Below are 24820 nucleotides of genomic sequence, written 5' to 3'. Positions count from 1 at the left end.
GTCTCTTCCTCCCCAAAACAGGAAAGGTCTCTTCTACAATAAATGCGTTTGATACCTGGAGATACCTCAGCTCGCTGCAGAACAGCAAGTCCACCCCTTACAGGGCAGACACAGAGGAGTCACTCCCTTTTGGATGGGAGCTGGCAGAGGTTTAAAAAGGAAAGGCAAAATGGGCTTCAAAATACACACACAAAAAACCCAGCCTTAGGTTTCTCGTATGTGTAACAGAGGAGAGCTCTGTCTACAGGCTGTAAGCAGCTGAAAACACAAGCGACGGATGTTCTCAACCACAAGAAGTTTCTCAGAGGTGACTTGGCAGTTTTCCTCCCTCTCTTCCACACCTGTAACACATTTCAGTTTAGAAATCCACTCGAAGAGAGGTTGCTTAGTTTCCTTCAAGACTAAGTCTTGAAGTGTAAGACTTACAAGTCTTACAAGTGCAAGAAGTGCAAGAAAATGGGGTATTGCAGGCTAGGTGTCAAGAAAGACAATCCAGCTTTCTCTAGAGGAAGCTGGATGCTGTTTATGTAACCTGAGAGAACATATCATGGTCAATATAGGTTTGAATAAAAAACTAGAATAGATTCATCTTGGCTCAGCAGTGGTCCTGACCCTAGAGCTGCTCAAGCACAAGCTACATAACGGTAGTTTGGCGGCAGAGTCCACCCAGAACAATTAGTCTAGGTGAGGATGTGAATTCAACCCCAACTTTTGCCTTCACTCAAGCTTGTAACTTAACCAGTTTCAGGGCCTGGATCACAGATGCAGTCTCCCAAAGGATTCTCACCGTTTTCTGTTTATAGGGTAGAACACACAAATTCTTTTGTAACTTCACAGTAAAGGAACATCTCATCTTGCTGCAGGAAAGGGCTGTGGGATTCAGCAGTCTTAGTGATTAAAGGGGAACAATATTAACACTGATGGGCAACTGGCTGTGCTTTTTTCTTGGATCTCACTGAACCTAGGCTCACTCAGATACTGAAACACCACTATCCACATTGCTGGAAAACAAAAGGAAAATCCAGGAAGGAAATAAAGAGTCCAGACATGCTATCGAAGTCAAAGTAGAATATTTATTTATGCAACTGAAAGTGATGACACTTCTAGGGCAATGACAAGCCCAAGTTTCTTTATCACTACTCGGAAATGAACCATCTTGCTCAAAACATTTGTGCTTTGCTATCATGCACCTGTTCTACAGTCCCAAGATAATGTAATGCACACTTCACACTACTGAGGATAAGGAAGCACCTTCTTGGAGTTCCACAGGTAAGTTACTTCTTCATTTTGTAAGTTGTGTGATATAAAGAATTCACTCAAAGCATCTTCATTTCAGTGTTTCCAACTGCTGGATTTTTAAAGTCACATTAATGTGACTCATTAATCTCATCCCAATCCCATTAATTAATGATTAATCCTCATTTACCCCCCTTAAATAAGCAAAGTGCAATGTTCTTGAACTATAACAATGGCTTCAAGCAGGAGTTCATCACAGAAAGAATTTTTGCTAATAGAAAAATGTGATCAAAAAGAATACAGAAAGGTATGGTCACTGAAACATAAAAAAAAATATATTGGTACTTTATGACGGCACAACAGGAACTATCTCAGGCATCCAACCAACAGTCTTTGGTCACATCCAGAAAAGAAGGGTCCCCATTTCAAAGGCAGCTTGATAGGAGACACCTATCAAGAACATTGTAAGTGTCGTTACAACACACACAGGTGCAACACTTCACTCACCAGGCTCAGCACTAGAGCAGCTCAGTTCAGAAGCCCACCCCAACAGCAAGGAGCAGATGGGCTGTGTCAAGCAACTATGTGTGGTGTGATGTGTCACAATGTGTTGCTGTTGCAAGGTAGAAAACCAACAAGGTCGATCTTTCTGTGACAAAAACTTCCAGCACTTGGAGGTTTTTCTGTATTTACATTTCTTCAATAGAAATAGGGAATATCAAAGACTGCGCAAGCAGGTGAAAGAAGTGGTGTAACTGGTGCAATCTCAAGGCACTGAGCACCCACAGTGTGCGAGGGAGAGCATGGCTGCAGGCAGCTCTCCTTCACCCCAGGGCTACAGGTAGCCAGGGCTAGCCTGAATCTACATCGCCTTGATTTCTGGCAGTTTCAGGGGGACTACCACTGCCATTTATAGTATGACACTAGCTGCTTGGGCACTTCAGCCGAACCATCTGGGAAAGTGCTTCCTGGGGAGCCTGGAGAGAGAATGGGGAGAATAAATCAGAAATACCACGAAGAACAGATTGGGTAGCCTAGTGAAACACTCTCAGAGAATTCAGAACACCTGCCTCGCTCATTCTGTTTCATGAATTGCTTGTTACAGCTTTAGGAGCACTTCCAGTCAGTCTCAGGTGAGCACTGCTGATGAAGACTGCTTGTTCTCACCTCAACTTCAGACTCACACAGCCTCTACATGGCCCTAGTCTGAGTGAAAAACTGCCCTAGCCACTAACAATGTCTCTTATCTTGGGTTTTCATTTGAATTACTCAACCCAGTGGACCATGCAAAGTGCAGGAATGCAAATGCCAACAGTGGAAGTCAAGGAGCTGGTGAGTGACTGGACTGCTTTCAATAGCAAGGAAGACTGATCTCAACTTCAATCACTCACAGGCCTCAACATCAGAGACTGACAATATGATCTCAGTTCTTTGCCTAAATGTTCACATGCCAGGTCAGAGAACATCCCCTTTAACCCTGTATAGAGGTTTAAGGCAGATTTGGGAGGAAACCTCCTAAGGGGTCCTCACTCCCTCCCCAGCACAATAAATTGGACAATACCCGATGACAAGAACTTCGTGCCGCTCTGGAGAGATGACAGATTTAGAAAAGAAGTCCTTCCTGGAGGTGGTTGCTCTGTCTCAGTCCCTCCGGCGCTGGGAAATGTTGCTGTGCAGGATGGATCTTGGTGGGTTCCAGGTGCAAGCCCCCAGTGGTGCTCCCCCAGGTCCTCAGTCCAGAGTTATTTTAACAGTTCCAAGGGAAGGCAAAAAAAAAGGAGAAAAAAAAAACAGAAAAGAAAAAAAGGAAAAAAAAAAAAAAACAGGAGGAGAAGAAAAAAGGCAAAGCTTTCCCCCCTCTGCTAGCTACTCCTTAACTAACTAACTAGCTTCTGAAAAAAAAAAAAAAAAAAAAAAAAAACCACAAAGAAAAAAAAGACCTCTCCATCCCTCGCCATTTGTTGCTGAATCCGACTCTCAAGGCCAGCCAGTGGAGCAAAGTTTCTGAAAACAAACCGCGCACCTCTCCCTTCCCCCTGCTCCCAGACCCAACACTAAAGGCACAGAGGTCCATACCCAACAGAGACCAAACAGATGATTGGGAATATAAACCTCACAACGTCACCCCAGGACACCCTGCAATAGCCAAGAGACAGTATGCAAAACCAGTTATACAATAAGGGCTCCCAAGAACTGCAAGACAGCAAGACACAGCTTTGAAAACAGAAGCCAACATCTCAACTCTCACTGGAAACAAGGAGCACAGGCATGCCCTCTGACCATGCAGCTTGCTGCCTTGTCACGGCCACGGTCATTTTTAGAATTCATACATCCTGGCATTGGGACTCTTCTGAATTTAAAAACAACATACATTTTTGAACTGTTGGAAAGGCACAAACTGGATGATGTCCCATGCAGCTGGCTCTCCTGACACAGATATCAGAATACTGCTGTCTCCATCAAGGAACTCCACTGCTTTAAAACCGGCTTCACCAACACCAACAATGATAATGGACATGGGCAGCTTAGAGGCATTAACAATGGCTTGCTAGTTTGGTCTAGGTCGGTGATCTCCCCATCTGTAATGATCAGCAAGATAAAGTATTGCTGAAAAACATGAGAAAGCATCCATGTAGGTATACATGGCTAATAGCTAGGTATTTTGACACTAGAGCTCACATAACTGAAGGCAGATAGAGCATTCCCTTACGCTAAGAAAGAAATAAGATGTTGCTGTGCCTGAGACAAAACCAGAACATTAAAGAAACTTATGTTCATTTGCATTTTCTCCTATGCCTAATGATTTTCATTGTGCACTTCCAATATTCTCTGTACTAGAAAAAAGAGAAAGGATTAAGTTCATTTTATAAAGAACAGTTACATCAATTGGCAAAAAGTACTAGAGACAAAAAGTACAACTAAATTAACACAGTGCATACAAAATTCACTGATAGGTGCTGTTTTACTGACTGGCGTTCAGAAAGGCTACAGATATTTAATATCCCTGCAGTATAACAGAAAAAAACTTGGTTATTTTGTTATCAATAATTTAAATTAGAAGCATTAGAAGTTTTAGAAATCTCAAAACACAGCAGTGATAAATAACATGAGATGTTCTAGAGATAACAGGAGAGGAAGAATGCAGGAGTTTTTCCAGAAAGAAAGGAGTATCTCAAACCAATGCCTTAGCGTGGTGAAGTGTTTATATTTCTATAGTTTCCCAGAAGCTGAAGTTTAGTACCTGGTTCTGAAACCAGCAACTGCTGTTTTATAGCAACTGTTTACAGACTTAAAAGGAGGCAAACACAATGAAAATGAGAGAAAACTGAATTTCCAATTCCAAAGCAAAATTAACACAAATTGCTGTACCAAATTGCTGATGGGTTCTTTATTTAAATAGTTAGGTTTAAGTCTGAAAGAAGAAGTAGAGATATTTAACATATTATGAGAATTAGGAAGATTTCCCTTAAGTGCTGTGAAGGTTAAAAAATACCCTCAGAAATCCAAGAAATGGATCTCCTTAGCCCAAGTGCCTCGCAGCATGGGAAATGTATTCAATATACACACAAATGTAAGTAGCACCAAAAATACTGACACAGGTGATAAAACAGGTAGCACAGTATATGTCAAAATTCTTTCTGATTGGTCAGTCAAAATGAAATCAGCTAAAATCTATCGGGACATTCAAATCCTTCATCCTTAAACAAAATGAGTGAAGTTTAAAGAAATGAAAAAAAATTTTAACAGTAGCCATGGCCACAGCAGCACACAAACAAACCCATGACCATAGAGAAGCACAGATGCTCTGCAATCAGCACACTGATTGAACAGTTCTCAGACTCCAAGCCATTACAGTGGGACGGATAGTCAAGCCCTCTGGTAGTTTCTTAGAAGCTTTTTCTCAACATTCTGGAGAGCAAAATTGTTTGGCACAAAACTCTATTCCATGTGCATGCCGTACAGGTGACAGAGCTTGGTAAGAGAGATTAGAGCAAGGCAACTGCTGTCGCAGTCCCACTGGTGGAAAAGCCAACACAGCAATGCTGTACAATGCAAAAGTAAGTATAGTGCCAGCAAACTTGCAATGAAACTAATGTGTCTACCCAGTATAGGCTCATATCAGTATGTACCGAAAGAGCATCAACATGCTCCCTGTAGGCTGACAACAGAAGACCAAACTTGGAATTCTAAGGAAGAAAGATAATATCAATTTACTATTCTGTTCTATTCAGTCATAAACATGGAAAACAGAAACATCAGCCCAAAGAAGATCCACAGTAAAGGCCTTGCACTCGCTGCAGCAGTTCCTTGTTGCAGTGAGTGTGCTGCAAACCTTGCCACGTGGTTTATAATAGGAGAGAAGTTTGTTGGCCTGTAGAGTTGCATCTGAGGCAGAATCTGGCAGTAGGAATTCACTATTCCTTGGATCCCTGCAACACAATGAAAGGAAAGCTGCCACAGGAGCCCACAATTCCTCCAGTCATTATTTTATAAACATTACTAAACAGCACAGCCAGAAGACAACTCACACAGCTGTGAACTCCTGAAGGGCAAATAAGCAGCAGCATAACAGGAAATACAAGAAGCACAGAGATGAAAACACTGGACAGCTGCAGAGATTGGATTTGCACATTTCTTCCCCATTCTACAATTCCTCACATCAGTCTTGGTGCCTTTAACACCACAAAGCTCAGGATTCCAGCTTTTGAGCTGTCAAGACTGATTGAGAAGGCTTTAAACTACATTTGAAGGGGGAAGGCAATAAGACCAGGCTTGGCAGACATGAGCCAAGGGCTGGCATGCCAGCATTGGGGGTGAAATCAAAAGCCCAGCTGAAATGCATCTACGCCCTGCTGACTTTGAAGTGTGTATCACCGGAACACACTTGCACACTCACAAAGCCAGGGACTCCTATGCTAATAAAAGCCAAAAGGGAAACAGCAGAAAATTATCTCAAAGGAATTATGAGTGTTCCTCCAGGAAGGCGACACAGCCAACAGCCCAGCTGAGTGCTTTACACCAATGCCCAGCACACAGGCAACAAACAGGAGGACCTGGAAGCCATTGGTGCTGCTAGAAAGCTAAAACTTTGTGCTGTTATTGAAACTTGGTGGGAACCCATGGAAATCCCATCACTGGAGTACAGCTATTGATGGCTAAAGGCTGTGAGGAAGGAACAGATGGGTAAGGAGAGGTGGAGGGGTTGCCCTCTATGCCAAGAGGTGGACTGAGTGTGAAGAGCTGTCTCTAAAGAATAGGCATGTGGGTAAAAATCAGTGACCAAGGCAACAAAGGGAACTTCACGGCTGGAGGTCTACTACAGGCTGGCTGATCAAGGGGAGCCTGTTGATGAAGCCTTTCTGCTCCAGCTACAGGAGCCAACTGTCCTGACATCTCCTGGGAAAATAGCACAATGAGCTGTAAGCAATCCAGGAGACTCCTGGAATGCAAGGAGGATAACTTCTTGACCCAGGTAATCAACAGCCCTGCCAGAGAGGATGGATTACTGGATCTGTTGGTTACCAGTGCAAAGCAGCTCATTGGGAACATCATGATCAGAGGCAACCTGCACTGCAGCAATCATGCATTGATGGAATTGGCAGTCCTGAGAAATATGGGTCAGGTAAGTGTATAGTTAGGCCCCTGAAGGTTAGGAAAGCAGACTTCCAGCTCTTCAGGGAGATAGATAGTGGGATCCCCTAGAACACTGCCCTCAGGAACAAGGGAGAAGAACAGAGCTTGACAGATTTTTAAGGAAGTCTTCCACAGAATACAAGAGCTAGCAATCCCAGGAGCAAGAAATCAGGCAAGGAAGGCAAGAGACCAGTACAGCCGAGTAGGGTACTGCTGGTCAAACTAAAAGGAAAGAAACAAATGCATAGACAGTTGAAGCTAAGGTGGATCACCCAGGAAGATAATTAAGTTTGATTGTATAGAGATGGCCAAGGTGGAGCTGGAACTGAACTTTGCAAGGTAGGCAAAGAGCAAAAGGAAGGGCTTCTACAGGGCCATTAACCACAAAAGAAAATTAAAGGTGTTAGCCCCTGATCAACAATGCTGGAAAACTGGTAACAACAGATGAGGAGGCAGGGTACCCAATAGCTCTTTTGCCTCCATCTTCAATGGCAAACTCTCCACACCTCTTGAATGGATGGACACCAGGATGAGGACTGGAGGAACAAAGTCCCTCCCACTGTAAGTAAAGATCAAGTGTGTGATCACCTGAGGTATCTGAATGTATTTAAGTCTATAGGACCCATAGATACATCCCAGAGCCCTGAGTGAATTGGCTGACGGAGTTGCCAAGCCACTCTCCATGATATTTGAAAACTCACAGCAGTCAGACAAAATCCCAGGTGACTGGAAAAGGGGAAACACTGTCCCCATATTTTAGAAGGGTAGAAAGGAGGACCCTGGGAACTACCAGCCTGTCAGCTTCACCCCTGTGCGTGGGAAGATCGTGGAACAGATCCTCCTGGAAGCACTGCTAAGGACATAGAGGTGATTCAGGACAGCCAGCATGGCTTCACCAAGGGCAAGTCCTCCCTGACCAACCCAGGGGCCTTCTACAATGGACTAGCTCAGTAGACAAAGGAGGGGACACAGATGACATTTATCTGGACTTGACACAGATCCCCAAAACATCCTTCTCTCTAAATTGGAAAGAGATGGATTAGATGAGCGGACTGTTAGATGGACAGAAAAGTGGTTGGACAGTCACGTCCAGAGGGTAGGGCTCAACAGCTCAGAGTCCCAATGGGCATCAGCAACAAGTGGGGTCCCTCAGGGGTTCAGACTGGGACCAGTGTTATCTAATATCTTCATTAGTACATGAAGGGAACAAGCGTACCCTCAGCAGGTTTGCAGATGACACACCTGAAGGACAGGGCCATCCAAAGGCAGCTGGACAAGCTTGAGACATGGCCCATGGCAATCTCATGAGGTTTAACAAGGCCAGGTGCTGCACCTGAGTTGGGTATCAATCCCTGTAATTGATCCAGACTGGGGCCGGAACAGATCAAGAGCAGCCCTGTGTGTGCTGGCATCCAGAAACCAACCGTGTCCTGGGCTGCATCAAAACAAGAGTGGGCAGCAGGTCAAGGGAGGGGATTCTGCCCCTCTACTCCCCTCAGGTGAGGCCCCACCTGCAGTGCTGCATCCAGCTCTGGAGTCCCCAGCACCAGACACAGAGCTGGTGGAGCCAGTCCAGAGGAGGCCACCAAGTCCATCAGAGGGATGGAGCACCTCCCTTAGGAGGAAAGGCTCAGAGAATTGGGTTTGTTCAGCCTGGAAAGGAGGAGGCTTAGGGGCGACATAATTGCAGCCTTCCAGTTCCTAAAGGGGGCTTACAAGAAAGATGGACAGGGACTTTTTACAAGAGCATGCAGTGACAGGACAAAGAGGAATGGATTTAAACTGAGAGTAGGTTTAGACTAGATATTAGGAGGAAATGCTTTGCTGTGAGCATGGTGAGGCACTGGAAGAAGCTTCCCAGAGTAGTTGCGGCTGCCCCCTGCTTGGAAGTGCTCAAGGTCACGCTGGATAGAACTTTGAGCAACCCTGGGCTAGAGAAAGGTCTCCCTGCCCATGGCAGGGGTTTGAAACTAGATGATCTTTAATGTCCTTTCCAATCCAAACCATTCTATGATTCCATGAAGTTGCAGGAAAAATAACCTAGCCAAGATATGCTGAAGACTGTCTACCTTGTCAATTTACCTTGTTTAATTGGTTATGTTCTAATTAGACAAGGTCAGAAGCTCTTGGGAACACCTAACTTTTCATTTTCTTTGTGCAGAAGTTAGAAAACCATCCCCGATTGAAGATTCAACCATTTCTGCAACAGAAATAGCAATCTTAAGTGGGTTTTTTAATACAAAAAGCTTTTCTCGGGTTAACTAAACAAACCTTTTTTTTTTAAGTCCTATTTTTAATGGTACATACTGTTCTATTAATCCATCTAAATTGGCCTATTCCAGGCTTGTATCAATGCAGCTTCCTTTGCCACTGCTGTTTACATTGTCCACCATCAGGTTTTAGCATGGTACCACTCACAACTGCTACATAAGGACCCTAAAAGACTACAGACCCAGCTCCCAGTGAGGCAGACAAGGCTGAACTAAGAAATGCTTGGATTTTAGCACTGAATCTCTAGGCCTAAGACCAGAGAGAAAAACTAAGTGAAAAATGCTTGTTCAAGAACAATTCTGTGTGACAGCATGCTGATAGGGATCTCAGCCCTTAAAGGTTATGATCTAGCATTGGAAGCAGCCCTTAAATACAGCAGTGTGCTGGGGTGACCCTGGCTGGATATGAGATGACCATCACAGCCATTTATCACCCCACTCTTCAGCTGGACATGGGAGAGAAAATACAGTAGGGCTCATGGGTCAAGATAAGGACAGGGAGATTGCTCAGCACACACTGTCATGGTCAAACCGGATCTGATGTGGGGAAATAAGTTGAATTTGTTGCCAATCAAATCAGAATAGGATAAAGAAAAGTAAAAACTAAATCTTAAAAATATCTTCGCCTCACCTCCTCTCTTCTGAGGCTCAAATTCACTCCCAAATTCTCTCTCTCCTCCTCCCTCAGTGGCACAGTGAACAGGGGCTGTGGTCAGTTCACATGTCATCTCTGCTATTCCTCCCTCATCCAAAGGAAAGTCTCTCCTCACTCTTCCCCTGCCCCAGCATAGGGTCACTCCCACAGGAAACAATCCTCAGTAAACTGCTCCCATGTGAGTCCTTCCCACAAGCTGTAGATCTTACTGAACTGCCTGTGTAGGACCCTCCCACAAGATGCAGGAACAGGCTGCTCCAGGGTGGGGCGTCCATGGTATTTGCTCCCCCATGGACTCCATGGGCTGCTGAGGCACAGCTGTCTCACCATGGTCTTCATCAAAGGCTGCAAGGCAATCCCTGCTTGAGTGCTTGGAACACTTCCTTCTCCTTCTTCTTTATCAGCCTTGGCGTCTCCAGTATCAATCCTCTCATATATTCTCACTCCTTCCCTCTGATTTCTGCCACACAGGTTTTTTCTTCCCCTCTTCTCAAATCTGTTATCCCACCATCACTGATGGACTTGGCCTTTGCCAGTGATGAGTCTGTCTTGGAGCTGGCTGGCATTGGCTCCATCAGACAATGGGGAAGCCTCTGGCAGCTTGTCAGAGAAACCATCCCTGTAGCCTCCACTACCAAAACCTTGCCTTACAAACCCAGCATAACCTGAAACGACCTCCACCAAAGAAGATGACTATGAAAGAAAGCAAGCTTTTAAGACAAACTTTAAAAGAGAGTGGTCAAACATATCCACATGTACCCACACTTCTCATGAAGTAACCCTAGTTTCTAACAGCCTCAGCAGATGGTGGGTCTGGAATCTTAACAAGCACAGGCACAGGGCTGAGCTGAATCCACTGCCATCTGTAATCCAGCAGAAGTAACCAAGTTGAAGCAACAAAAATTTTAGTACAGACTGTCGATCAAATCCAGACCCCTTCACTGAAGCTTATGGAGCTTGCACAGAAATCTGCATCAACACACATCTGCTTTTGTCAGCATCAAGGTGAGAGTAAAGCTATATTGGCCTCATGTCTAGGTGCTCCATTTGATTTTCACCAGTTGTGAAATAAACACAGCACTTCAAACATCTCTCCCCCTCAGTGACATTATTAATAAAGAGGTGTCCTCACTTCGGAAATAAGGGTTCCTGGAGTTGAAGTTCAAAGCAAACTCATGAGATACTTTGGTAAATGGGACATTACAAAGTTAGGGAATGCAGACATGGACAGAGCAAGGACCCAGCATTGTGAAGCCCCTACCTGCCAGCTAGGAGGAACCTGAGCTCCAAACCCAAATGCAGGAAACAGCTTGTCCCTGGAAAGAAAGGGCAACATCAAAAAATAAGAAAGAGCAATGTCGCTAGACAGACATGAAAATTACACTCACACAGTCAGGTTGTCAGAGTATAAAAAGAGAGCTTTATTATTTCTACTTCGATATATATAGTTTTTGGAGTTTGATCAGGGATTGGGCAATGAGGTTGACACTTCTTTGACACTTCTTTGACCCCACTGGTCAAACTAGAAGTCCATCAATTGTCCTTCTTCTAGAAAGGAATGCAAAAACAACCACTTTGTTTGTTACAATTAGTGAGAACTCCAGTACAAAAATGTAAACATCAGAAGGCTGAAAAGATCAAAGCAACAGAGCAATTCTGTAATAAGTCACTCTTCAGTTTTATTCATCAAAAGTAGCTGGAGATCAAGGCAGAATTCCTGCCACAATGAATCAGTAAATCATCTAGCTGCCCATGGCTTGGCACCAGGTATCCAATGGTTTCAGGCTTGGTCTTGAGAGTTAGATAATTTCTTTCAGTGCAGCACTCCACAGGACTCTCAGGAAATTTCAAAGTAGCAGGAGAAAAGCCAGACCAATCCCAGCCTGACTACAGAACAAAGCAGACAAGCATGTTCCCATTCCCACTGAACTAAATAGGACATTCATGTTTGCAATGCATCATCTGCAACAAGGATCAGTGCCCAGCTGAAGCACCAAGGGAATCAGAAGGGACCAGCCAAGCAAATATGCCAAATTATGAAGGGCTGCCATTGCCCCACCTAGCACTGACAGAAGCAAGAGGAAACAGCAGTAGCTCCTAAAGGGATCTCCCAATGAAAGGCAGCCTCTCGATCATTAGAAAGTGCAGGTCTAGAACAAGCTATGACACATTTTTGACATGATGACTAGATCAGTCAAGATCATTACATACATGTCATAATCCTGGACTACACTTCCCCCGCTCCAGATGGCCATCAAGTACTCATTCATCTCCTCTAGGCTGATGTAGTAAAGAGAATTTGGTGACTTGGGATCTCCATTGGAGGCAGTGAAGTCTACAGCCACCTGATCAGGCAACATGATGGCAGCATCATGACAGCATCAGCACAACAAATTAGAAGAATTAGCTATATCGAGAAACAGGGTTAGCTCAGGCCCACACAGTTCCTCTCCTCCCAGGCACACAGCAGTTGTACACAGGGACACGCACACAAGCCTGCACCCCCTTTCCCTTGGTACTTCCACGCTATAGCAAGCCTTTCCACTGACAGACTGAACCTGTTTCTCAAAAGAAGCCCTAGCTCCATTAAAGTGCTACTGGACCACAAAAAGCAAAAATACAGTATCCTTAAGTGTTTTGCAGACTTTATCACTGCAAATTCACACTGCATTTGCAGTCACTCATGCTGCCAGTAAAAGTACTGAACACAACCTCACTGCTTTTGTCCTGTCATCTACCAATACAAGCAGTGGGGAACAACTCACCGTAAAGTTAATCTGGCAGCCTCCCATCACATAGTCCAGAAATTAATATTCTTTCTCAATCTAGAGGAACAGACACATGGTTACACGTACTAATGTCACTACAGTAAGAAAACAAAAAAGAAACAAAAAAGAAACAAAAAAAAAAAAAAAAAAAAAAAAAAAAAAAAAAAAAAAAAAAAAAAAAAAAGAAAAAAACCCACAACAACAGCAACAAAAATCTTCCTACCTTGCAGGACTTTATCCTAATAATGCCAGAGTTTTTGTAGTTGTTTTTCTTTTGTTTTTTTTTTCTCAGGATGAATGCATTCATATTCCACCAAGAGAAACCAAGTTCCAGAATATGTGCCTTTAAAGGAGAGCAAATTATTGAAACAGACAGTGTCACACATTCCACAATTTCAGAGTTACCAAAATACCCAGCAGAATTAAGAAATTTAAATTTTAAAGGTCTGCAACTAGTTTGGCCACTATCTGACAAGCTAAACAGGGTGCTTTTGCCATCAGCACTGGGCAAAGGAGGCAAAAATCTCAGGGTAGGGAAGCCAAAAAAGCCTAGGCCATTGGTTCCCAGTGTCAGTGTTTCCCTGCTTGGATTCAATTCACAAGGGCTAGAAAAAAGGCAAGAACCTTCCACCCACTTTCAGATTATGACCAATCAAGCTGGCTAGCAACTGGAATAGTCCTGGGATACATCCTATGTGCCAATACATCTACCTCAATTCAGGTGGGACATCTCTAGGAGAATGAGACGTCAAGTTTTCACTACAGACAACAAACAAAAAACAGCACCACCAGCATGTGACTCAACTTACTCTAGACTGGATGACCAAGACAAGTGCCCCTTGGAAGGACTGCTGCTCTCTGTTAGCTGACAAGGTGCTCAGGAGGGTGACCAGCTCCAGCACAAACATTATCTGAGACAGGCTGTGCTTCTGGACTCATCTGTTACAGCACCAACAAACACTTCTATTTTCACTTGACTCAGCAGAGGCCAAAGCAAGCTGAACTGCTGGGGAAAGTAGCTCAGCAGACAACAGGGCCAGCAGATAACAGGCTCAAGGGTATTTTTAGAAATATTTTTGGAATGGTAACAGAACGCAAAGAAAACAAAGAAATCCAATTCCCACAACAGTTTTTATTCTTTCTGAATGTTGACTTATTACCGAAACACAAAAATACACATTTGGAGGCAACAACTAAAAGTGCATGTCTCAAGTCAGTATTAGAGGGTTTGAAAGCCTGAATTCTAACTAAGTTAGCAGGGGCTGAGGAAGCTTACCAGAGAGCTGGCATCAGCTGTCTGCATCTTTGCCAGGGTCGTTTCCAAAGCGCCTTTCAAGTCACGTGGGCCATCACTGTCATGATCTGCACGCTCCCCCTGGAAGGAGAAGGGAGTTGGCAATAGGCAGATGCCCTGCATTAGGGGGACTGGCCATGGCTCACTGTCCCATCTTTCTGACAGCTCTGCATCGATGCTGGTGAATTCCCCCATGCCATCAGGACTGGAGATGTTGGCCACATCATAAACTGAAACCCAGGAGCAAAGACACATAGCCAGAGTGAGTCTCAGGAGAGGAACATGTTCACTTCCTCTCCGCTTTAAGTATGCAAGGTTAAAATTAAAAAAAAAAACAAACCAGCTTTCCCTGGTTTAAACGTAAGAGATTAAATAAATAAATAAAAAAATTAAAAGAAACATTAAAACCCCCCACAGCCCAGATGTGTAAATATGAGGTCATTCAGGACAAAACAGGCAACTAGGGTAATGGAAACAAAGAATTAAAACTTTGTTATCTAAACTATGCTCTTTTTTTTCTGTCCAACAATAGCATCAATTTACAAGGAAATTCTAATTTCAATGGAACAGTAAGTCTCTCTCTTTCTGCATCTTATACAAACCAAATTATAAATACTTTATTAGTAAACAGTCAGTTTTATATCAGCATGAAGGCTTCAGAACTAGATAACGTGCAAAAGATGCGAAAGAGCAATGTATTTACAAATAAAAATATACTAATAACTATGGCTTACTGCAACATGGTGTCATAGCTCTCAACAAAATCACCAGTGAAGAGCATTTCTAACAAGTTCAGTGCATATGACTGCAGAACACAAGTAATTCCAGAAGCAGCCAACTAAGGGGCAGTTGTAAGCAGCCCCCTTCTCTTCCTCTGAAGCTCACATGCCACACAGATTCAGGAACTCTCTTTCCGAGATCTACCTTTAGTAATCAAGAAATTGATGTAACTCCAGAATAAACCAGTGACAGTTTTTTCCTAAGGACAATGGGACAAGATGAACTCATGGGTAACACCCAAATAAGGATGTCAAATTCAATGGCTAGATATCTGAATTTGACACAAGGTTCTTTAAAGGGCTATTCAGATCTACTGGGGACCTTGCACTGGTACCAGTGGAAAACACGTACAAACAGCCAGGTCAGTTCATAGCCTAATTACGGCCTAATGTAGTCACCTAAATGGGAAGCATCATGGCATCCTTCAGTGTCTTAATGGCAAAAACACCCACAGAGACTGCTTCCCCTTCTCCTCCTCCATCCTTCCCACCCCACTTCCGCTCTTCTCTTCTAGACACTCCACCATGAAGCAACTCCCACCCCTCCTGCCTGAACTTTTCTCAGCTTCTCCCAACAATTCTGATGTTTTACATCACCCAAAAGCAACTGGATCATGCCAGGGAGGCCTTCTCTTGTGCAGAAGGCAGGGTGCAGATTCCCAGTGAAGGGTCTCCTTTACGCCAACACACCTGGAGAGCTGCAGAGAATCCAGCAGCTGCCATCTCCATACACCTCCTCTTCCCTCCTTCCTGCTCCCACTCCCCTCCATCGCCATGCCAAGGATAAGTTTTGTTATTGGTTCACAACATGGTGTGGCTTAAAACAAACCTCTTTTCACAAGGGTTTTTTCTAAGACTGGCCAAGATTCACTGCAGGCAGTCCACAGAGTGGTGTTGCTGCAGGTAAAACCCTCCAATACTGCAGGACACTGTATAGAGTTACTTATTAATTATTTCTTCACAAATGAACGGTCCAACTCATTACAAGCTGTGGAATACAGTCAACTAGGAAAAGGCCCCTTTCATCTATGGGAGGAACTTTAAAAATCCACAGAAAAATATTTTGTCTTTGTGTATATATCATGAAACCTGTGAATACCAACAGCCACTAATTCCTATTTTGCAACTTCTATTTGCTATATTTGCCATTTCCATTTAAGTAACTATGCGGGTGAGCCTCTGCTTTCACTTATTTTTCACAAAACTGTCACAAAGATTAGCTATGTCATAAATATGAGTTGTTCTTAATATGGAAGAAGGAGAACATCACTCTGCATCACAATGAAGAAAGAATTACCATATTGCTAGGTAGCATTTGATCAAAAGATTTATGTTCACACATATTTAGCATGTAATCCTCATATACAGCTGGCAAAGTTTGTTTAGAGGATACACCAAAATGGCTGTTTCTGCTGTGCTGAAAGTTCAAGTTCTCCCTTCACTGACTACTAGTATTTAATGCATAATTGCTCCTGGGTAAATTTTTGGAAGCCTCAAACAAGAGGTTTCAAGGAACAAATTCCAAATGAAAAATAAAACAGTAGCGCAATATTATATACTTCAATGTCACTAGTGAAACTCTTGCCTGTCAGTCTTGACTCCCCTGATTAACTTCCCCAGCCTGTTAAAGACAAGAACAGTTTAGCCCTTTTTCACAGCTGCATTGGGAAACTTCACAGATTACGTGCCCGTGCATCAAGAATTTTGGCTTAAATTAACTAACAGCAAAAAGCTATCCTTTTTAAGAAGCAGGTCACTCTGAAGTGGATTCCAAACACAGAAAGCTTCTAGAAAACAAACAAAACAAAGTAACAACACAAATATATTGGGCTATAGCAAATATAGCCCCACAAAACAGCATGTATAAACCATGTCACTTTAGTTCTAACAAATGTCAATATGCACCGCTTTGACACCTCCTCTACATGCTTGCTGCACACTTTTTAACCAAGATGACTTATTTCTGACCTAAGACTGTTGATTCCCCACCAATAAGAGCTCACAAACACCACTTAAAACACTGCCACCTATCAACAAGCCCAGCACAGCTGTTGGAGGTTAGGATTTTTCCTTTATTTCCCTCTCACGGAATTTTTATCCCATTTGTTGCCTAAGAGGTGAGAATGACAGTACTTAAGAGAGACAAAAGATGTGGCCAAAATGTGGAGGAGGAGGCAAGGAGTGTAGTTGGCTGCAGTCTCTTAGCTGGGGAGTGAGCTTGGTAGCTGGGGGTTATTTTCTCTTTCGAAGTGCAGAGATACCAAGACTTAGCTGGGGATCAGGGCCTGGGCTCAGCCGTCTCTTGCACTCTCCCTCTTGGGATCAGAGGTCAGATGGTTGTGGTTTTGGTGCTGGACTGCTGCTGCCCAGAGGATTCACCACTGTGGAATTCTGTCCTTCACTGCTTCTCCTTACTGTGGGTCAGCCTCTGTTCATACGAGCAGCCGTTGAATTGTGACATTTTCAACACCTGACCCACTGGAAGAGACCCTCATCAACTGCTTGGGTGCCTCAGGGGAAATCCAGAACCCCCCTTCATCTCTGGAGGGAGCACCTCGCTGTGGCTTGTGGGAGCCTGGCTGCCACTGCCCAGCCCAGCTGTTTTCTGCTGCTGATTCAGGGTTTTTGCTACTCCACACCCTGGGTCAGCCAGGACCCCCCACTGCTCCTGCCACAGCTTCGGGTTTTTTGCCACGCTTTGTCTGCCACTCGAGGTCTGCTTGCCTCTGCTGTTTTGAGGTTCCTGTTACAGTCCAACTTGTCACCCAGAGTGGCAGACACCCACTGGGACTAGCTGCTTCCCCTGACAAGGAAGCCCCTTTTTCTCTCTCTCCCAACAACAGAGTCACCATTACTGTGTGGAGAGAGCGGCCGAGCTCGCGGCACAGCGCCCCCTGCAGCCGCGGGGGAATCATCGCACCCGCCCTGCCCGGCCGGGAGCCACCAGCGCCCCTGCCGGCCGTGCCCGGAACTGCACCAAAGGGGAAGGTGCCTGCGGCCGGGAGACGGCTGGCACTGGGTCTCTGGGTCTGTTTGTTGTTGCTGCCGGGGCTGTTGGTTGTTTGTCTTGTTACACACACGCATGTAACTGCTATTCCTTTTCCCATATCTTTGCCTGAAAGCCCCATAATTTCAGAGTTACAGTAATTTGGAGGGAAGGGGGTCATATTTTCCCATCCCAGGAAGGTTCTCACCTTCCTTGTCAGACACTTGTCTTTTAAACCAAGACAACACCTGAACACCTATTTCCCAGTTAATAATCTCAGTAACTCCTAGGAACTGCCATACTGCACAAAGAACAACATTACCATGCATGCTTTTCGATAAATCTTCCATATCAAGCTTTCGGCACGAGATTTCTTCAGAGAGAGCATGAAGCAGTAAAATTCTGCAAATGTAAAGCATTTAGGTGTTAGAAAACTAGAGAGAAATTATTCTCACACAGAACTATCTATGGATTTAAATGCCTTTAAATTATTAACGCATTGCATAGAAGAAAAATTAACGTATTTGCTATCAGATTTTCTTTTGTAGATACATATTAAAAGATGCAGTTCTACACCTCCTCAAGCCAGACCACAGAGAATTAATTACCATATACAAGACCACAGGGCAATGAAATCCTGACTCAAAACTAAATTTCTAATTTAAACAGATAGAAAAAGAGTTGAGAAAAGCTTCCAGTCTCATGGATGGATAAATGTGACAGATAACTCAAAGTCAGTATCCAAGGCACTCAAGTTTGTCCAACATGTGCAAGTTTCTCAGTTAACTTAGAAACAGTGCTAGAATTAGCACTGAACAATTAAAAAAATCCAAAACAACCACCCATCCAACCAAACAAGACACCACCACCAAAGCCAAACTTGAAACCATGACCAGAATAGTGAAAAAAAACCAGTTACAATTTTTCTTATGACTATTGGAAATTGTATCTCTTCTGAATTTCTTGACTTCTCAGTTTGACAACTCATGTTTTAAAACAGACATAATCATTTATCTGCCACACTACAATTCTAGAAAGGCAATCCAATAACTTAAATATGACTAGACAACCTGATAACTCACAGTTAGCATCAACAGAGAATAGATGACTTGGAACAACAAAGAGAATTTCTTAAAGACTGTACCTTGATATGTCAATTAAAATCTCCACCACAAAGTTTGCAAGGGAACACTGAACTTCCTCCAGCATCGATTTAAGTTGTTCTTGATGACCTTATGATGTTCTTAATGTCACATGAAGAATACAGCATGCAACTCACTAGGCATGATGACATGAGGGCTCTTCATGGCAAATTAAGAGTCACCTCAGACAGTTCAACCCTGGCATGTATCAATGGCCAAGCAACAACTCTGTAAGAAAGAAAAGCTTGATGATCTTGGTAAAGTTAAATTTTACAGCCAGGCTCAACACCACTGAAAAGGAAGAGACTCTCTTCTAACTTGCTGCCCATGGTCAGACTCCCCACACAGGTAGCTCCATCCAGCCACCAGGCAGCAAATAAAAAATTTGCTGCAGCCATAGTAAGCAGAATGTCTTTTTATAGGATACTTTCTCTGAAAAACTGGTGCAAAGCGTGACCAGGAGTGGAACTCTCACTTTTAGTAAGAGTAAACTGTCTGATTAACTCAAGGAAAACGATATGTGGAAATTCTACCTCTGATCTGTACACAAGCTGCCATGTTCCAGCATCACTCTGCTTGTAAAACTCCAGAAATGGATTTGATTTACCTAAGAAATCCTGCACACAAAAACCCAGAAGTAATGAGCTTCCTCTATATTTTACCAAAATGAGTAAAGGATTAACTAATTAGTAGACAACACTTCAAACAAAGAACCAAGGCAAACAAACTATACGTTAATTTTCTTTCCTCGCTTTTATTTTCCTTTTTAAAACTGCTGCACTCTGTAAGTCATCAGCATTTATCAGCTCCAATTCCAAGACCTCCATCTCAGACCACTTTTGTCCCTATAAATCACATCATTTTGCTAACTGAGAGTTAGGTCACTAAATCCCTGTATTGGTCTTTGGCTTAAAATAACATTGAGCAGAGGACCTAAATTTCCACCTTTTCTTCTTTAACAAAAAATACAGAACTATCAGTTCACTAGAGACAATTATGTACCTGATTTATATTCATATACAGAATGTTCCAAAGCCAAAATAATACCTCAAAACCTAAACCTGGGAGTTGAGTTTCTAGTTTTACATTGTGGACTTCAACAGGCAATTGTATCTCCAATTTACCCCACTATAAATAACAGAAAAAACAGCGAGCCTTTGCTCACACATGGATTATGGGCTTAGCTGAATGTCTGCAAACACAGAGATTCCTGGCCAAAAGGCACAAAATGGAACTACTAGAGAAGAATGTAATTTATTTTTTTTTTTAAATCAATGCCTTTTCTTCAAATTCTAGGCTTCAATTTCCAAGTACACAACCCTGGTATCCTTAATCTCCTCTGCTGAAATCTGTGTCATGGAAATTTAGGGGGGAAAATGTTAACAAGAAATCACAGTTTTGCTTATATTTTGTCCATAAAATAAACTGTAGTTTCATTTAAATATCTCTCTCCTGTATACATGCAGGATTTGAAGACAGACTGACAGGAAACCAGAAAAGCCACTTTATCCCAAACAACATATTGAGAGGGTTTTTTCAAACAAAAACCTTTTCTACTGTAATAGCGCCCTCTCCTGCTGGCCTTCCCTGCTTCAATTCCAGCGGCTGGGTGAACACTAAGCCGGAGACAACCTAAGGTTAGAAGACAGATAATAAAAATATCATGTTAGACAAAGAGGAAAGAATTAATCTTCAGGTGCACAGTTTTCAAACTCTCCTAAAAGTTCTAAAAATATTTAAATGTGTTTTTAACGGTGACAACCAACAGCCTGTGATCCTGAACAGTCAGAAAATCATCTTCTCTCACTATCCAGGAAACAGTGCCCACAAACACGTCTCCAAACTTAACTTTAGCTGCCTATTTTTGCTGCCTCTTAGACACAAGAGGCATTGTCATCACAAGCAGTCAAAAAGCTACTAAAACTTAAAATACGATTTATCGAGTCTTTCTTTAATAATATTAATCCCACTTTTCTTCTCCTACCTAGCTACACAAACCCCTTCTCAGGAAATGAACATAGAATCTCAAACAGCCTTATTTACCCCGATTTACCACCTGATGGTTACCTTGTAAAAAGGAAAACTCCATGAGAGCCCTCCAAGCACCATGCTTCCTTACTCCCAGACTGCCTTTAGTGCTACAAGTGCCTCCTAAGTTAAGTGTGTATTTCTAACCTTTGCTTTGTGATCGACAAAATGATTTTTCTAACCACATTCAATGGTAACACAGACAAACATGTTTAACAGTGTTTCAAATTTGAATATGTTGAAGCTTCTGAGAAAGCAGATTTTCACTTAATTTTTTATAATAAAGCCAACTCTCGCTGCTATTTTGTACATCACTTTACATGTCTATACATACCTTGTCCCACTGTGCACTCAATCCCTCCCAGGTAGTCATCATTGTTCAAATCAAAGGACTTGTTATCAGTATCATACACGCTGAATTTCAGCTTCTGCACTTTCTCAAAGTAGTAGTCCACAACCAGTTTCTTGCAGAATTCAGGGTCTTGGCAGTTCTTGATCTTTTTTGTGCAATCTAGCTGCACAAACACAGGAGCAAAGCTGTTGACAATGAGTAAGAAGCCCATATTCTCCTATACAGCTTTTTACCTGCACCAGGTGAACACAGACACCAGCAAGGCTACACACCCTGGACCATGCCTCATGCTCAGTGACAAACCAGGCTGACCAATGGCTCACAAAGAAAGGAAACGGCATTGAAAAACACTATTGTATGGGGAAATTCTGAAAACCAGGGGGAAAAGATGTATTCTGAAGTGTGTGCCTTAGGGCAAGCCATACCATTACGGGTCCCGAGCCTCCTAATGCAACTCTGCGCAAACAAGTCAGCAATTAAACAAACCACCGAAGGTTTGAGCGTGGGCAATGGGACTGCTCACCCACCCTAAATCTGAATTAAGTATGTCATGCACTTGCCAGGAAAACCTATGGGATGGGAAGGGGGAGAATCGGCATGTCTACACCCACCGGCAGCGCACGGCCACCGGCAGCGCACGGCCACCGGCCGCTCTTACCTCAGCCCACCGGCCACTGCCCGCGCCTGCAGCAGGACGCAGAGGGGGTCCGACCTGGAGCCGAGGTCCCTGTCGAGGAGGCTCCGGCAGGACACGGACAGCTTCACCCGGGACACGCACGAGGCCATCTGCGGGCAGAGCACAGCGTCAGACGGCCCGGCCCGGACCCCGCGCGCCCCCGGCGCGGCGGAGCGGAGGCACGCGCGGACAAGGCGGGGCCGCGACTCCCGGCGCTCCGCGGCCCCTCCCGCCCCGAGCGAGGCGGGTACGGAGAGGCACGGTACCTCCGCGCAGCTGGGCGCCCGCCTCGCCCCGCCGCCGTCTCTCGGCCCTTGAATTCGCCTATTTTTACCGGGCTTCTCCCGCACCCCCCGCAGGAGCCCTTCCCTCTGCCTTGGTGCGCGCTGCTGCCTGCCTTAGGTTTCTACAGAGGGCCGGGCCTGATGTCCCCTCCCTGGGACGGCCGCTCACGGCCCCGCACAGAGACAGTGGGACCTCCGTCCCGCCGGCACTGCAGCCACCGCCCTGCGCCGAAGAGTCTCCCCACGCGGTGAAAACACTGCCAAAGCCCCCCCACCGCTCACCCACGGGAGCCACAGAGCCCCCGTGCTTTGCCGTGCTGGCTTCCAAAACACCGTAACATCGTCCCGCAAACGGGATAACTAAATTTTATTACACGTTAAACTGCAGACGCTTCTGTTTGAGGAACAGCTATAATTCTCAAAATTGAATTAGAAGATAAGCCTCCAAGCATCAAAATATTACAGAGACTGGACAGTTTGAGGACTAGAGCTTTAAATGAGAATATTTCAGAGAAGATTCTTCTGAGTCTGGAAAATAAAGAAATACTTGCTTTGGCTTTTTAGTACCCAAGTATCCCATGGCTTCCTCATTCTTGCAGGATGAATATATTTAACTCAAAGAGATGGGTTATTTTATGAGTTATCATCTCAAAGAGATGATTTTATTGTACAACATTTAATCCCTTGGACATCCCAGTTGGCAATCTACCCTGGACAAATATTAACAAAGTCGCTTAATATGCCAGTGCATGGCACTCAGGTGGTCCAGTGATGGTGGCAGGACAAAACCAGCACTCAGTAAAAATTAGCAAAGCTTTAGGCAAAGACAATCATAGTGCGGCTTTCAACTAAGGTAATCATAATCACTTGGTTTAACACCAGCATATTTTTTAAAAAAAACTTGTTTGAAGTAGTCTGGTGGTCAGCTGTTCAAACTACTGGCAGGAGCCACCCATTTTCCACTCAGTCACCTTCAACTCCAAGTAAGATTCACAAAAAACCCACTGACTTTAATAAATACATTTCTCCTAAAATCACAAGTCACAGGTATCAAGTTTTTTCTTTACCTACATATACCATTCCACCAGACCAGCTTTCATCTCACACAGACTCATATCTGTGCAAACAGACAACAGCAAAAATTTGTTTGACATTCACTAGTTGACAACAAGATTAGGACATCCCATCCAGTCTGGGCTCCTTTGCCAACATTTTGCCTCTGTTTTTCTCTGCTGCAACAAAGAATTCTGTACTAACAGGAAGCACCTTTCCTCCCCACCAGAGCTCAAAGCATCAAGGAATAAAGTTAACCTCAAAGAAACAGCTCCCCATAAGCTTTAGCATCCCCTGTCAGCAGTGGTTCCTTTTTGGGAGGAAACCACTACTGCAGATCTTAAGCTGCATGCAGAACAATAACCCATACGTATTTATTCCATTTTACAAAGACACCAAAAAGGAATAATTAGAGATAGCAACTGTTAAACCACACAATAAAGCCAGGAGGTGAAGGGAAGCAAGTCCTCAAACCTAATCACCTCTTATCTGCTACCTCAATCTCTTCTACAGATCAGCAGCAATGAAATTATGAAAATGCTCCTCTGTTTCAAAGATTTGACTTCCAGTACCCTAACACCCAGAAGGCTGTCTCATCTGATTGTTTTAAATTTAGTAATGGCATAGGATTTCCCTTGAAATACAGCCCAGATGTTCTGCTGGACCACCGAGGACATTACAAACTACAAGGGATCCTTTCCCACTGTATCCTCTTGCTCCATCAGGAGATCACAGATCACTCACTGATGCACATAACCACCAAGACACAACAGAGCACAAGCAGGCCAGCTGTTTGGAGTGGCTGAGCAGGAACTGTCCTAACTGGCTGTACGCCTTTCCTCATCAACTCAGGGGACAACAAGAAAGCAGGTTTAACAACTACAGACTGAATCCTTATGAAAAGAAGAGGGAGAGCTCCTTAACAGATTCAGATTTTAAAAAAAAATTAATCTGTAAACACCAGGTTGAATCTCAGCCAGCAATTATTTATAGATTACTGCCTATGGATGTCCTCAAAGACCCCACACAACCTCCTTTTCACTTCATGGTTACCCAAACACACTGTATGGTGTTCTCCAGTGTAAGTCCATTCCTTGAATAGCAGCAGAAGAAAATCCTGGTCATAGACATCCCAGCAGGAAGAGCAATGAGTAAGTTGGTCTGCTAAGACACAGCATCCATTTCAGCCAAGCCTGAAGACCTGCTTAGCCCCCAGGTGGGCAACTTTTCCCAGTTACCCTGCTCAGGCAGTTATTTGAGCAGCACAAATCTCTGGAAATCTGTCTGCATTTGAAAAGCTTAGAAAGATCAAAAGTTTAACATATTTTCATCCCCAAACATACACATTAAAAAAAAAAAAAAAAAAAACCCTGAATGGGAAGAAAAAATAGTGAAGTTCCTCGCCAATTAGGAAAACTAGCTCCAACTTGATTTTTTAACAGGATTTCATTATGATAATATTGGCTCAAGTTTTTTCTTTTCCTCCATAAAGTAAGATGTCTGGAATATGCTTTCATTTCTTGTAGTAAACTGCAGTGATTGCATCTCTCTTTCTATAAAAAAGTGAATAGTTTATATGAAATATATCAGCTGACTTTCATCTCTTCCCTCTAAAGAGTCCCAGTTCCTTTCCTCTGAGAGAAGTGACAATTCCAAAAGTTTT

At 43.6% G+C, this 24820-nt stretch overlaps 2 protein-coding genes across 3 annotated transcripts in view; both read right to left on the bottom strand.

Moving 5' to 3' along the window:
• Positions 1-5539: 5539 nt before the first annotated feature.
• Positions 5540-18955, bottom strand: CPNE1 (copine 1). Its single transcript, XM_066198882.1, is given in 8 exon segments — positions 5540-5666; positions 11057-11111; positions 12007-12140; positions 12561-12620; positions 12787-12906; positions 13840-13938; positions 17945-18024; positions 18767-18955. Coding segments are annotated over 7 exon segments (549 nt in total). The 5' UTR covers positions 18011-18024; positions 18767-18955; the 3' UTR covers positions 5540-5651.
• Positions 18956-20035: 1080 nt separating this feature from the next.
• Positions 20036-24820, bottom strand: part of LOC136298253 (copine-1-like) — a 21856-nt gene continuing 17071 nt past the window's right edge. For both annotated transcript variants that reach the window (XM_066198880.1, XM_066198881.1), the window contains exons 2-4: positions 21803-21930; positions 21127-21329; positions 20036-20396 (exon numbers count right to left, since the gene is read on the bottom strand). In XM_066198880.1, coding sequence (XP_066054977.1) covers positions 20167-20396; positions 21127-21329; positions 21803-21930 — 561 coding nt within the window. In that variant the 3' untranslated portion in view covers positions 20036-20166. The remainder of the gene's footprint in view (positions 20397-21126; positions 21330-21802; positions 21931-24820) is intronic.

This window comes from Chamaea fasciata, unplaced genomic scaffold (genome assembly GCF_029207755.1).
Source record: "Chamaea fasciata isolate MVZ Bird 193981 ecotype frontalis unplaced genomic scaffold, bChaFas1.0.hap1 SCAF_17, whole genome shotgun sequence".
NCBI lineage: Eukaryota > Metazoa > Chordata > Aves > Passeriformes > Sylviidae > Chamaea > Chamaea fasciata.
This window is presented reverse-complemented; position numbering and strand designations above follow the sequence as displayed.